This window comes from Paraphaeosphaeria sporulosa (genome assembly GCF_001642045.1).
Source record: "Paraphaeosphaeria sporulosa strain AP3s5-JAC2a unplaced genomic scaffold CC84scaffold_2, whole genome shotgun sequence".
In the NCBI taxonomy this organism is placed as follows: domain Eukaryota; kingdom Fungi; phylum Ascomycota; class Dothideomycetes; order Pleosporales; family Didymosphaeriaceae; genus Paraphaeosphaeria; species Paraphaeosphaeria sporulosa.
In genome coordinates, this window is record NW_017253361.1 from 2,984,544 (window position 1) to 2,998,525 (window position 13,982).

Sequence of the window (13,982 nt, forward strand, 5' to 3'; positions counted from 1 at the left end):
CTGGATTTTGGGGCAAGCGAGATGGAGCCATTGCGGGAAAGGAAGGGACTGAGCTCGAGGATTGTGCCAGCTTCACACTTGGTGCGAGACAGCGTCATGGTGCACTCTCTACTGTTTGCACACGGAGCATAGACTCATTACTGTCATTACGTAGCATTGCAAAATACCAAACATTAAGCACGAGACATTACATGTAAACCGCCTCCTACATCCTCAATGCCTACCTGCCCATTACACTCCGGGCAGCTTGAACCCTCCCTGCTGCGGCCAGTTGCCCAGTTGTGCGGGATCCCCTCCAATCCTGACCCACACAGCCTTACTCGGCACGCCCTGCGCATTCAGCGCAAACAGCTGAAACCACCCTGGTGGACATGTGTGCGCGTCTGGCGGCGCCGTAACCGTGCACGAGTTCCCGCTGCACACAAACGCCGGGAATATCGTGCGCTGCCCCATGCTGTTCCCATGCGTCGACCCCGTCGCCCCAAGCAACGATACCTTCGCAACAGGCTGGTCCACGGTGAACGTGTAGAACTCGTTGTACGCCCAGTCGGACTGCGACGAGGCGATGCTGACTACAGGCTGCACGGGATTACCCATGAGGTACGGCGGGATGAAGACCTCGACGCGGTACTCCTGGGGGAAACGGTCGTCCTCGGGGTCGGAGCCGGAGACGAGCACGCGGCCGTCGTCCATGAGGATGGCTTCGGAGTGGTACATGCGGGCGACGGTCGTGTTTGCGAGGACGGTAAAGCGGTTGTTGAGGGGGCGCGTGGGTTCGTATAGGACGGCGTTGAGGTTGGGGTCTGTGGCGAGGCCGAAGCCGGCTTGCCCTTGATGTGCGCCGTTTATAATGAGGTAGGTGCCGTCAGGGAGCGCGGCCATGCAGGAGAGTACGCGCTTGCTGGGCTGGCTGGTGTTAATTGGGTCGAGGTGGGGTGGGAAAGGAAGGAAAGGGAAGTGGGCTTACCATGCGTTCGAGTGTCCAGTTTGCGTTCGGGACATCGGGAGCGATGGTCACGCAGTTGTCGAGAGCAAAGCCTTGGTAGGGCGTTGAGCCGCCGCAGATCAGAACCTTCAGAGGATCCGTGTATGGAGCATATTGGGGCAGCAAGACAGCAGTGCCCTCGTTCGGGTACGTCCTTCCACCATCCGGTCGATTCACGGATGCGGGAACATTTGGAAGCTGCTTCTTGACCTGCAGAGTAACCTCGTCGAGGATGGCGGCTTCGTTATAATACTGTATAAAGATGCCACCGCTGGGTAGGACCGCCAGGTAGGGATAGAGGTTATTAGGGTCTGTGCGATTCAGGTAAGCGGCGTACACCACAGGCCCCTGCGTTGGTAGAATTTCCAATGTGGGGACGGGTTTTCCGTTCGATCCATCTTCGCCGCCAACGACCAGGACAGTACCATTGGCCATCACCATTGCCGTTGGATACCATCTACCGTTCTGCATTTTGAGCACCTTCACATTCTCCTGCCAGTCGTTCTGGCCCCAGACACCAGGTGATCCATCTGGCCAGTAAAGGCGAACACCAAAAGTGGCATCCAGAGCCCATCCGCCGACGTTGAGCTGGCGACCCGCTTTGTCTGGCAAAGTGAGAGAAGCCGAGCAGAAGATATCAGTCTTGACATGCATCGGTCGCCAAGCGCCGGTGAAGTTGTTGAGCTGGGCGACATCCAGTTCATAAGCGCCTGTCGAGTTCGGAGGTCCTGTTCCAGACTTTTCGAGGAAAGTAATCTTGCCGTTTCGCGCAGCTTGAGTGACAAGAGGAACAACTACACCACCAATCAGGAATTGGTATGCTCCTGCAGCATCGCCTGTCGCATAATTCCAATTCGCAAGATTTGGCCCAGTCCATTTGTATAGAGAAAGGCGACGGGGTCCTCCGCAGAGGGTTGTCGCGTTGCCGGAGCAGGTGACCGAGCAATCCGATTCAGGAGCGCTAGTAGCTCTTGCAGTTTGGATATCTCCCAGGTCTCCGCACTGCTTTGTGTCAGACTATGAAATACGCAAGCTAGGGTGAGAACTTACATAGCACTCGTTGCCATATTCCATACCACCGTAAGCATACCCAAAGGCGGAGCATTGACTGATACAAATATTTGCTGTGTTGTTGTTTAAAATAAGTTGGTAAGGAAGCGCCCTCAATCCGCCTGGAGCATCGTCGCGGAGGCAACCGACGTACTCCCAATTGCTGGGTAGCCCGGTCTTCTGTGTACTTGGAACCGCGTACACGGTGAGATTAGCAGTGCTGTTGGAGTACACGCTCAGTCTGTCACCGGCTCCACAGAACTCTTCAGCATTCCCAGCACAAGGCATGCTGCATTGTAATTGGGGGGACATGGCGGCGCCGTTCATAAGATAATTCCCGCAGAAGCATTGGGAAGCATATTCAATACCGGCCACTCCAAATCCATTAGCTGTACAGTTTCCAATACACCTCTCAACGGTCATATCGTTGGCATCAGGCAGTTGATTGGCAAAGACCCGGCCGTTGGCATTGTCGATCCAACATCCCTTGTAGTTCCAACCACTAGGTAGAGGCGTAGGAACACCAGTCACCGTAGGCGCAGAACTTGTAAATGTTACTGGTGATGTTGTTGAAGTTGTATTCAATACAGAATCTGACGTTGTTGCGGTAGAATCCGATGAACTTATAGATGCCGTTGTGCTTGACGACGTCGTTCCAGAAGTAATTGGTGCGGAAGAATTTGTTGATATAGTAGACGTGGGCGATGTGGAAGATATAGCTGAACTGTTCGGATTCGAGCTTTGCACCACTGTTTGAGTCGTTGGAGATGTTGCGAGAGATGATGCCACTGAAGAAATTGATACGGTCGACATTGAGATGGCGGAGCTGGAGTTTGGCGGAGGCGAGTTTGTGTACAGATTCAGTCTGTCTGGCCCGCCGCAGTATTCGGTACTGTTGCCGTTGCAAAGCTTCTAGAATTAGCATGCGCTTGAGCCGACTTATTGTGAAGAGTGACTTGAGGAAATTTCGAAGACATATCAAGGGCCGAAATAGGGTACCTACCGTATTGCAAGTTGTTTGGTCTGCTGCTAACGCTGCCTCATTGCGTAGAAGATTACCACACCCTTAAAACAACCAGTCATTAGTAATGAAGATAGTTTAAAATGATGAAGACGAGTCTTACAGCACTCTCCATAGTATTCCAGACCCGCATACATGTAATTGCGACTGGAACAAGCAGCTACACAATTGGCAACTGTGCTATTTTGGTAGCCACCAGGAAAAGTACCCGAAACCTCTGTGTCGAGCGTCCTTCCCCCCATATTGTCACTGCCATGTTCAATTAGCACGATCTATATTATATGGGCAAAGCAAGACACGTGGAAGTTGAGGGTTGCGAAGAGCCCACGTCCGCAATTCGCCACATGTGGACACATTTATGTGATAGACACGAATGAGGATCAACAGCACGTACACATAGCAGCCAAGGCTACGGTAACCTTTCACTCCGGGGTTAGTGTAAGGTGGCCCTTGTCCAGCAGCGGTATTGTTGAATATTGTCAGTCGATTGGATCCTCCGCAGGCTTCTTTCAAATTACCTGTAATTCTCAGTATACATCATACCGTCGATGGCATTGATACAGACCGCTGCAGCCAAAGTTACAGTCTCCATCTGCAGTGCGATCTGACGAGATGCTCAATTGCCGCCCACAATAGCATTCTTGAGAGTACTCCGTGCCTGCGTAATCATATCCACCTTTTGCACAAAAGTTTACACAGTTTGTGTTGGTCATGGTGTTGCTTGATGTGCTAGCATCGTTCAAAGATCGTGCTCCGACGATGTCTCTGCGTGGAGTAAGTCGTTAGGTTCGGGGTCATTCTAGGCGAGGTAGCGCACGTATAGCATCCTATGTAGTCCCAATTGGCCAGGGGAGAGGTCGGTACTACCAAGGACTGTGAAAGCGACAGACAAGCCTGTCATGAAATTGTTAGCTTTCTAAAATTGATAGTTGCTCGTTGTGAGTTTCATACATAGGAAAGCAATAAGGCTGGAGAGCCACGCCGGAAGCTCGCAGAGGCCATGTTTATTTCTAGGTGGAACGACTGTCAAATGGTGAAGAAAACAGCGGCGACAGCAGAATTTCCTTCCAGAGCGCGGAATATAGCTTCTTACACAAGTCCGCGCGAGAGCGACCGATGAATGGCACCGGATACCAGCTGAAGACTTGCGCTCTCGTGGCCGATCGAGCCACACTGTTCGCTTCGCGAAGCACGCGTGCGGGATGGGCTATCAGTTTTGTGAGTCCGTAAGCTTGTCAAACAGTGGCGAGCCATTGGCGGGCGAGCTGCCGCTCCTTGTGGAGTAAGCCATGAAGACTACGGATCTCGTGAGATCCAACACGATGAAAAGGCTTCCTGCTCGGCTGATGTCTAATGGGCTATAGGCTGAACGAGCATGGCAGCTGGAGGAGTCCAATGGTGATCCTGCATGATGTGCAGATGCAGATACGAGGGAGTGTTGACAATGCAGGGCATGTTCGGCATAGGGCGAATAGGCGCCATGGAGATTTCGGTGAAGCCTCAGGGATGGGATTAGCGGCTGAACTCTGCTTGCATGAGGCGAGACTGAGGGCCTCGACGTGACAGCGAGCCGTCCCATGTCGTATCAAGCGCGGCGTCAGTGCGCCACGCTAGTGAATTGTCGGCACGGCCCTAGTGGCCGCCCTGGTGGCCGATCGCTCGATTCCCGTGCATGGTTTTGGGTTTTGCACTGCTTCACAAACAAATATGTGCAAAGAGGCTTTCAGTGTATTGTAGATCATTGAATCTAGCCTAAGTATTACCAATTAATCCAAGAAGATGTTACAGTGTGGAGAGGCCGTATACAGAGTCTGAGAACCCTTGAACCCCGCGAAACACGCAAGCACAACCGTTGGAATGGGAGCGCTGGCCCGCTAGCAAGCGCCTTGACTCCACATCTTGACAGATTTGACGGTCATCCCTCGCTTGTCACCCTCACCCCAAGTCGGAATCCAATTAGTGATGCCATCGAAGAACTCTTTGGGTGCCTGATAAGTCAGTAAGTGTTGCTACAACAGTGATGTAGCTGAGCCGGCTTACTGTGGGTGACTGGTTGCCCCAAGGCTTGTTTCCTACGCCTTCGGGAAAGAACCCGTTCGTCCCGCCAACAGCGACGTTCAAGATGAGGTAGAACGGCTGGTCAAAAGGCGTGTTACTTTTTCCGGTGGCGGCCCAGGGATTGTAGAGTGCCGAGTTGTTCACGAGTTTCTCACTAAATCCTCCACGGTTCCACATCAACTTGTTGAATTTGAGAAAGAAGACTTGCTATGCGATCGTTAGGAAGTGAGGGCAGAATAATGACGCGGACATGGACAGCCTAAGGTCATGTACATACCAAAAGCCTTGAATCAATGTATGTAAAGAGGTAGTCTTCGCTCCATTCCACACCAAATGTGTGAAAGGCAGAAGCATAGTCGGTCCGACGGACCTGGTGTTGGCCGCTCGTTTTGTAGAATCCATCAGCCTCTGGGAGGGGCCCCCAGTGCAGTGCGCTGATAATTGAATCTCGACCTAACATTGGCACACAATAAGCGCGAGCCATGCACAGTATGCAATCTTGACAACTTACCACCACTGGTGTAATTGTCCCCAGCGTTGCCTCTACTTTCAGCAATGTCAATCTCACCCGAACGAGGCCACTCGCCATAGGTGTCATTGTCAGGCATCATCCAGATCGCTGGCCAAAGCCAGTCTCCTTGGGGCATCTTGGCGACAACTTCGACTTTACCAAACTTGATTGTCTTTTTACCCTTCGTAGAGATACGAGCGCTACGAACAGGGTTGATGATAGTTCCAGCCGTCTTGTTGGACCGGATGGAACAGTTGTCAATGCCCTTTGCTGTGCATGTACCATCGGTCTGGAATATGAGAGGTTAGTTTCTGTCTTCGGTGAGTAAGCACCGAGGTTTGCACGTACTGTCAGATTAAGAACATAGTTGTCGATGAGCTGGTCTCGCGTGATGTCAGTGCTCTCGGTCGTCAGAGTGGGCACAATGTGAAGACCATCGGCATCTGTATAGATGTTCTTTGGATCATTCGTAGTCCACTCAAAAGTGCCGCTGCCAAACCCTCCTCTCTGGATCTCGTAGTTCCAAATGTCTTTGTTAATATTGTGGAAGTCATCTTCCAACACCATGCAATACTACATAGGTCAGCTTTGAATAGTGCTGGTGTCCAAGATTGCATGACTAACCTCGTGGTTTGTCACGCTGGCATACGCTCGGTAGCAGATGAAGGCGCCGATGGCGACGCCCAGACCGATGCTACCGTAGAAGATGGCCCGCTCCCACTTCAGCTTTGGGTGTTTTGAAAGGGCCCAAGGCTTCTCATCGTACTCCCCTGGAACTAGGCGTGCGCTTTTGAACCTCTTCCTTAAAGGTTGTTGCGAGCCTGGAGATATCAGCGACAATGTCGACAACGTCGTAGTACTCACCATTCGCATCTGGTGGCGGGAGATAGGAGGTCGCCCGTCCACTCGCACTGTGCTCGCTGACTGATGGAGCACGGCTGTGTCTGAGTGGTGTAGAGAAAGGGTTTGTCCCTGGGTTGGATTGAATTGCTGGTGTGTGGATGGAAGTTCTGCTCGACATGGTTATGGCACCGTCGTTCGGCGAATTCCTGGAAGGTACCGATTGCTGTGTGAGCAAGGGGCTTTATCCAAGTATTGTACATGCGAGAGGGGCGTTAATCATAGTGGAAATGGCAGGCTGCCTGCATCACATATTCAAGTGCACATGTCTCCGGGAGGACCTAGATCTTGCGTCCAACCATTGGAGACGACGTCCAGCTACAGCCATAATGCTGCTGCAGTGACAAGGCCGGTGCCGCCGAGAGCCCAGGCCTGGAAGATTGCCGGTCGCACGGCGTCGCGTGTAGAGCTGCTGTGCGTGCCGCGCGTGGGGGCCTGAGTATGGCTCAGCACCGTCGCGGCCATTTCGGATCCACCTTGATCACAGATGGCGCTTGGGGGTTGATGTTGGCGAGGGATTGTGATAGCGGCTGTGCGGACAGCCCGTCCGTCTAATAACGCATGTGACGAAAGAGGAAGTCATCGAGGCAGCTGCAGGGAAGCTGCGTTCGCGCGATATCATCACGGCTCGCTTAGCGTGGCGCCACAGCGGGTTGGCAACGCATCACCCGTGTCGACACCCGTCTGCCGCTCAACGTCTCTGGGCGCTCGTGGACGCTCGGTCTGCCGTGCACCACAGCACTGCTGATGCGGCGCCGGTGCCGTCGACAGCAGGTCCTTGACATGCCACTCAGCCTTCTCGGCCGTCAACGTCGAGCGCGGCAGGGGCACAGTTGCTTGCGCCATCACTTCGCGTGGTGGCCGGCTATATTCGACTCTTCTGTGCATCTTCGACATCGCATTCTCAAAATGGACTCCCTCGGACTCGCTCTGCCTTTCCCGGATATGAGGCTGAGGATCCATTGCTCTTCGTATCCATGGCGCCTGGGATCGGTCCCGACGTTACGGTTCCGTGGTGCCGCCAGCCACACGATTCTCCTTTTTTGCGTTCTCAGAGCGACCAGGTTTTAGATTGTCTGCCTAAACGCGGGCTTCTATTGAAAGTCTGGTCTTATCATCCGCCGCCGGGATTCTGCATCTGCATCCTGCAGCCACCAATACGAGCACCACTCTGCTCCGGGTTGTGCAACCCACACGCTGTTTCCTGTGTTTCGGCTGAGGACTTGCTCCTGGTGGGATTGCATGCTCTAGAATCGTGCGGCTTGGGATACGAGCAAGACTACTGGTTCCGACCAGCAACGTCACCGTTCGAGCCCAAACTCAGCAGTACGGCTCAGCGTCCCGGCTGGTTAGTCTGTTCCTACGACAGCGGTATACGCAGAAAACCGGAATTGTGTGTCTCCGTGCATGTAGCTCTTCCATGGCTCGGACACTCTACGCCTTTCAGCTGCGGCATTGCTTCCATCACGTTCGCGCTGAGCCATTTTTGGTCAGTGTCCATGATCTTGTTCGAGACAAACGACAAGGGCCCACCTCGGTAACGCATCGCATCGTACAGCGTGCCGCAATGGTAGCTGTCAGCTGCTAAAATTGACCATGCAAGACGTGGAATACCTACACTTGTTGAGTCTGATTAGATGGAAAATCTAAACAACAGAACAGTAACGTGTCTCAGAACCCGCGACCGGGTACAAGAAAGATGTATGGTAATATACTTTGTCTCGGCATGCTACAGCTTGGTACTCCCTTGGTCGCCTGCCGCCTTAGCATTGGAGAAAGAGAATAGATTCACGAGCATACTTTGGCCCCGATGTTGCACGGCTTGAGTCGACAGATTGTACTTCGTCTATCATGCCTTTGTAAGGCAAAGGGTGAGTGGTGTTCTACTGCATAGTAATTCACATTGGCGTTAGAAGGCGTACGTCCGTGGAGCCATACGTTCTTGACGGCCGGTCAGCCAGTCGCCAAACCAAGTCTGAATAGTCGGAAGCTTCCTATCTCATTGCTTGCGTTCGCTTGGCCTTGCCGCTCAACGTGTTGCCCTTGCCCGGTCAATGCACGCTGCATACCAGCCCAGACCTCCAGATGCAGTCGTTAAGCGACCGACAAGGTCATATGCCGCACCCTGTCATGTATGTCAGGACAGCATTCCATCCCAGAAAACTTTCTTAACTTCAACACGAGTTGTAAGACACAACGCATTGCACCTTTTGGAGCTGCCATCACTTCTCTCCACTGCTTTAGCAATGGCCTCAGGACGCGCTGACCGCGAGTCACAAAGCTCGTCGACGGAGTCCGCTGTCGCCAAACACATACGGCCTGGCCTGACGTTTCGAGACAGCGCCGGCTCCAGCATTGCTTCACGAGGCAGCAATGGCGGTGATAGGCACGATGTCATGGTGAGTGGACAGTCCGGAGACTGCAATCAAAACTCACTGACTTGGTTCATGTACAGGTCAAGTTCCTCTATAGACGAGCTTCCCAGGCAAAGTGGCTGGAGCCTCCAGAAGACGAGTACGGCATCGTAGATGGCGGCGCGTCGAATCTGGGTGTTCTACTGCGTCGGTCCGACGGGATCTACACCGGAGAGCCTCTCTTCCTCAATCCGGATCTTGTGCGTGCTGTTGAAAGGCTCGGTGTCGCAGTAGCTTTCACAATGTCTTCTGAGATCACCCATGCCTTGATGCAGCAAGTCACACCTTTCCAGACTGAATTCTCGCTTGACCCGAGAGGTTTCGTTCTTCCTATCGCAAACTCGGTGCATGATATCGCCACTGGGAGGTCCACGATATCCAGAGATGCATATGTTTGTTTGTGTCGACAAGAACGGATGGTGTTGGTCTGGGGTGACACTGTTCCGGGGATTCGTAAGTAGCGGCCTAAGAGCTAGAAGTCATCTCGAATTACGAAAGCTGATCATAATTAGTCGCTCACGGGACTGATGTCGAGACGCGACTCCTTGGGTTTGTCTGGGGATCGCATATCCCATCGCACAATCCGACTCCTCTGCTCCAGCGAACTCCGCAGTCGATGCCTTCACCACCAGCAGGCTCTCTTGGTGGAGGTGCGCGAACTTCTTTGTTCCCCATTTCCGCGCCTTTGACAGGAGGCATTCCTTCGGAGATGAGCGAGAAGATTGGCGCCATCGACAGGGCTCTTGAGGTGGAAGAGCTGGGAGATCAAGCATACGACCCAAACAAAGAGGCTGAGTTGCCCGATAGACCATTCCTTCTAGTGCATGCTGTGACTATTGGTATCGCCATGGTAATGTGTTGACGCCCGAGCATTTGCTTCCAGTACTAACACATAAAGGTTTTGGTCATTGTCGTAGAAATGGCTTGTGTCGCAAAGGTTAGACGTCCCCCGCAAAATTGGAGGACACACAAATCTGACCGAATCTCAGTTGCTGACCGAGTACCGGCTCGATGGAGGCATGATCCGCTTTGCGCTGGTATGTAGACAGCGCAATGAACAGTTGCCCATGTAACTGACGTTGAAACAAGGTTGCGACTATCCCACTGTTTGCTTCGTTCTCACTGGTAGGTCGTGCCAATCTTTTCTTACCGGCCGTTTACCGTTGTGCGCTGGCGCACTGCTCAGCTTGGTGGCTGGCTGGCTCGTCGCGCAACACGAGTTCGCCTCTTTCTGCCAGTTCCGGCCCACGAACTGCCGATCTTTGAGGACACGACTAATGCGCCGGTAGTTCTTCTTCATCGTTATTGGCGGTTCTTTGGGTCAGCTTTTCGGCCCTCTTTCAGCCCTGCAGGGAAATAGTCTGTATTACTCCGGTACGTTGGGGGTGGATTTCTTTTGGCTAGGATCGCGGCACGCTGGACTCGACCGCAACTGACGAAATTGCAGGGGTCAAGCCAAAGCGGATGCGCCACCAGGATTACGAACTTCCACATGTCACTATTCAAATGCCTGTGTACAAGGAAGGCCTGAAAGGTGTGGTCATTCCTACAGTGACTTCTCTCCTCGCAGCTGTACGGTATTACGAGTCTTGCGGAGGCACGGCTTCAATCTTCGTCAATGAGGATGGTATGCGATGTGTCTCGCCAGAGATGCAAGAGGCACGCAAAGCATTCTACGAGCTGAATAACATTGGCTGGGTGGCTCGTCCGAAGCACCATGAACACACGAAAGAGAAGAGCGGCTGGTTCTCAAAGAAGAAGGACGACGACACCGAGAAAGGACCAGACACTGAGGAGGTTTTCATTCGCGCAGGCCACTTCAAGAAGGCATCGAACATGAACTACTGCCTTGACTTTTCGCTGCGCGTGGAAGACGAAACACTTCGGCTTCTGGAAGAGCGAGCCCAGGAGCGCGGCTGCTCCTCTGATGATCTCACGGTGGAAGACGAAGACGAGCTATACGAGCGAGCTATGAATGCCATGCTCGAGAAAGACGAGGGTCGAACCTGGGCTGCAGGCAACATCCGAATTGGTGAGATCATCTTAATTGTCGATTCTGACACGCGTGTGCCAGAGGACTGTCTGCTGTATGGCGCCCTGGAGATGCATGAAAGCCCGGAAGTTGCTCTCATCCAGCACGCCAGTGGCATCATGCAGGTCGTCAACAACGTTTTTGAAAACGGCATCACTTACTTCACTGATCTTGTGTACACCTCGATTCAATACGCTGTCGGAAATGGTGATTGCGCCCCCTTCGTTGGACACAACACATTCATCCGATGGAAAGCCATCCAAAGCATTGCATTCGAGGAAGATGGCATGACCAAGTTCTGGTCTGAGCATCATGTCTCGGAAGATTTCGATGTCAGTCTCCGGTTGCAGATTAACAAGTTTGTTGTACGCCTAGCGACCTACCACAACGGCGGGTTCAAAGAAGGCGTTTCACTCACGGTATACGATGAACTTGCTCGGTGGGAGAAGTACGCTTATGGCTGTGAGTTACAAGACATCATTTCTGCTTGATAGTCGCCCACTGACTCTACATCACAGGCAACGAACTTGTATTCAATCCCATTGTCAGGTGGCCAACCCGCGGACCTATCACCCCACTCTTCTGGAAGTTCCTTTGGAGCCCGATCAAAGTCACGTCAAAAATGACAATCCTCGCATACATCGGAACCTACTACGCCATCGCATCTGCCATCCCGCTCTCACTGGCCAACTACTGCGTCGTGGGCTGGTTCACCGACGAGGTCGACCAGTTTTACATCACCAGCTGGAAGATTTTCGTCGGCATGGCCGCCGTGTTCAACGTCCTCTCACCCCTCGCATACGCCATGTTGCGCCACCGCCTCGGTCAAAAGACTTTCTTCTGGTCGCTCGTCGAGACCATGAAATGGATGCCGTAAGCACACCTTCCACCCAATTCACCCCTGGTTATTAGCTAATCTAACACCCCACAGCTTCTTCCTGCTCTTCTTTGGAGGCATCTCCTTCCACCTCTGCAAGGCCATTTTCTGCCACTTCTTCAGCGTGCGCATCGAATGGACTACTACCGCCAAGGAGCTCACCGAGTCTGGCTTCCGCGTGGGCCTCGACCGCATCGTGCGCGACTTCAAGTGGATGTATCTCTTCCTGGTGCCCGTCATCGGCGGCATGATTTACTGTGCATGCTTTGCGCCCCGCGGCTGGACCATTAGCGATTTCGCGGCTATTGTGCCGCTTGCGAACCAGGTTGGGTGCCATGCGCTGCTGCCGGTGAGTAACCCTTTCGTATTTCACGGGATTCTGGCTAATGAGACGGCAGTTCGCGTTGGGTCTGTTCTGAGGTAGTGGGAGAGGAGCGATGGGGGACGTTTCCGGTTCACAGGATATCATTACGGCCGATTTCACGAAGGGTAGAATAGATATGGTACATAATACGAGCTACACAGTGGGACTTCACGAGGAATTTTGGGCTCTCGGGGAAAGATACATAATTCAAACAAACCTTCTTTCTACATTCGCACAGTCCAGTGACTACCCATCCCACAATCACGTCTCGAGCCGTGCCACGAGCCCAGGAACTAGACCAGACCAGCACTCAGACGACGACCACTCCCTACGTGCATCCCGTAACCCGAACCCGATCACCCCCAGCCCGTGCATGGTCCACGGCACATACCAGCTCCAGACTGACCCAGGCCCCCCTCCCGCCGGCGCGCCACGTCCTCCCGAGCCCGTCCCAAAAGGCAACCGCCGCACAGACCGCTCGCCCCAAAGAGGCACTCAATACCCAGAAGCGGGTCGCTGTAGCCGCCTGCTGGGACTGCTTATCTGCGCGCACTTCGCATGCATGCATGCACATGCATGGGCGAGCTTCCGGCCAGCCATGGTATCCTGGATCAAGTTTGAGAAATCGAACTGGGACGGGTCCGATTCACGCGGTGGTGCCCAAGTCTTTGTCCTCTTTGAGCGAGGGTTCGCCAAGAATGCCTGCCTGCGGCGAAGTGTACGTCGAGGCTGGCGATGCGCCATGCATGTCCCGGGCTTCCCCCATGGCTTGCAGATTCGGCTCTTGACGCCCCAGCACGTCAAATGGAGTCGAGACCAGGTCCACGTCGACAATCAGGCTTAGACACCGTCCTTCAGCTGTATGCAAGAGCGGGCCGCAAGCCAGGACCTGGATCTCGGTCCGCGATAGCTATGTTTGGTATCTTTGACCAAGGGGATGCACTCCGCGGCTTCGTTCGAGATCATGGTGTCTCGATATGGACACGAGGTACACCAGACGGCCAAGTGCGGCTGAGTGTTTCCGAGCGAGTGGAAGCCGTGGGGTGGATGCCGCGTGGGCGAGTGTGGTGTTGTGATTCGGGTGCGAGTCTTGGTCGCTGGTGGTTGTGCGGTAGTTTGTCGGCGTCACCGAGAGGGTATCGGTCACCCTAATCTTGCAGCTCGTCTGCGGATCGGTGTAGCTAGTATACACACATAGCACCTCTAGTTGTTATGAATATGTTTAGGCTGGCTTAAGAATCTGTCTTATCAGCACTGTTCCGTACACGTACCACCTCATTGTAGCGGAATACCATACTCTGGCTGTCAGATCTGAGTTACCAGCGCCATTCTCGCACATTTTCCCTGCATTGGGCACCCGGAAGAACAAGTCCAGAAAACAGCTCGTATTGCAGCTACTTCGTACACGTGGTATCACTGTGTATGTGCTGACATACACGTGTTGTCACCACCATGTACTCGCATCCCAATACGTAAAATAAACCATCAAGCGCATCAATCAAGTGTAAAGCCCGAAACGAAGGATGAGAAAAACGTCAAAGATCAACAACCAAACAAAGTACAATCTCAAGACATTTCCATAGTGAAGTGCCTCGTAGTCGCCTCGCGCAAATGACAGAATCGGTCGTTTTATGCATCGAACGGGGACTCTTGTAGACATCGACCTCCGGTAGCCACGTTCCGTATTTTCAGTAGACGTCCGCCGTAGTCGGTGCTGTCAAAGAAGGCCCTGGACCAAAGAAAAGAGATAGTTCATTCCGCAACCTCAGT

At 53.2% G+C, this 13,982-nt stretch overlaps 3 protein-coding genes across 3 annotated transcripts; 1 reads left to right on the forward strand and 2 right to left on the reverse strand.

Annotated features, from left to right (window-relative positions):
- Positions 1 to 5: 5 nt before the first annotated feature.
- On the reverse strand, positions 6 to 3,440 carry CC84DRAFT_478277 (DUF1929-domain-containing protein). Its single transcript, XM_018186424.1, has 5 exons — positions 3,160 to 3,440; positions 3,039 to 3,100; positions 2,036 to 2,944; positions 968 to 1,987; positions 6 to 906 (listed from the first exon to the last, which is right to left on the reverse strand). The coding sequence occupies exons 1-5, from the start codon at positions 3,296 to 3,298 to the stop codon at positions 232 to 234; spliced, it is 2,805 nt and encodes a 934-aa protein (XP_018040671.1). The 5' UTR covers positions 3,299 to 3,440; the 3' UTR covers positions 6 to 231.
- A 1,342-nt stretch (positions 3,441 to 4,782) lies between these two features.
- Positions 4,783 to 7,074, reverse strand: CC84DRAFT_478506 (putative beta-1,3-glucan-binding protein precursor). The gene is made up of 7 exons (XM_018186428.1): positions 6,490 to 7,074; positions 6,250 to 6,446; positions 5,974 to 6,198; positions 5,626 to 5,914; positions 5,392 to 5,567; positions 5,097 to 5,321; positions 4,783 to 5,044 (listed from the first exon to the last, which is right to left on the reverse strand). Exons 1-7 carry the CDS (start codon positions 6,644 to 6,646, stop codon positions 4,931 to 4,933), a joined length of 1,383 nt encoding a protein of 460 aa, XP_018040672.1. The 5' UTR covers positions 6,647 to 7,074; the 3' UTR covers positions 4,783 to 4,930.
- Positions 7,075 to 8,771: 1,697 nt separating this feature from the next.
- On the forward strand, positions 8,772 to 12,267 carry CC84DRAFT_1213647 (uncharacterized protein; the record flags this gene model as incomplete). The annotated part of the gene is made up of 11 exons (XM_018182557.1): positions 8,772 to 8,924; positions 8,981 to 9,392; positions 9,452 to 9,789; positions 9,838 to 9,876; positions 9,929 to 9,976; positions 10,029 to 10,064; positions 10,229 to 10,313; positions 10,387 to 11,433; positions 11,490 to 11,844; positions 11,903 to 12,197; positions 12,247 to 12,267. The coding sequence occupies 11 exons, from the start codon at positions 8,772 to 8,774 to the stop codon at positions 12,265 to 12,267; spliced, it is 2,829 nt and encodes a 942-aa protein (XP_018040673.1).
- Between the last annotated feature and the right edge of the window lie 1,715 nt (positions 12,268 to 13,982).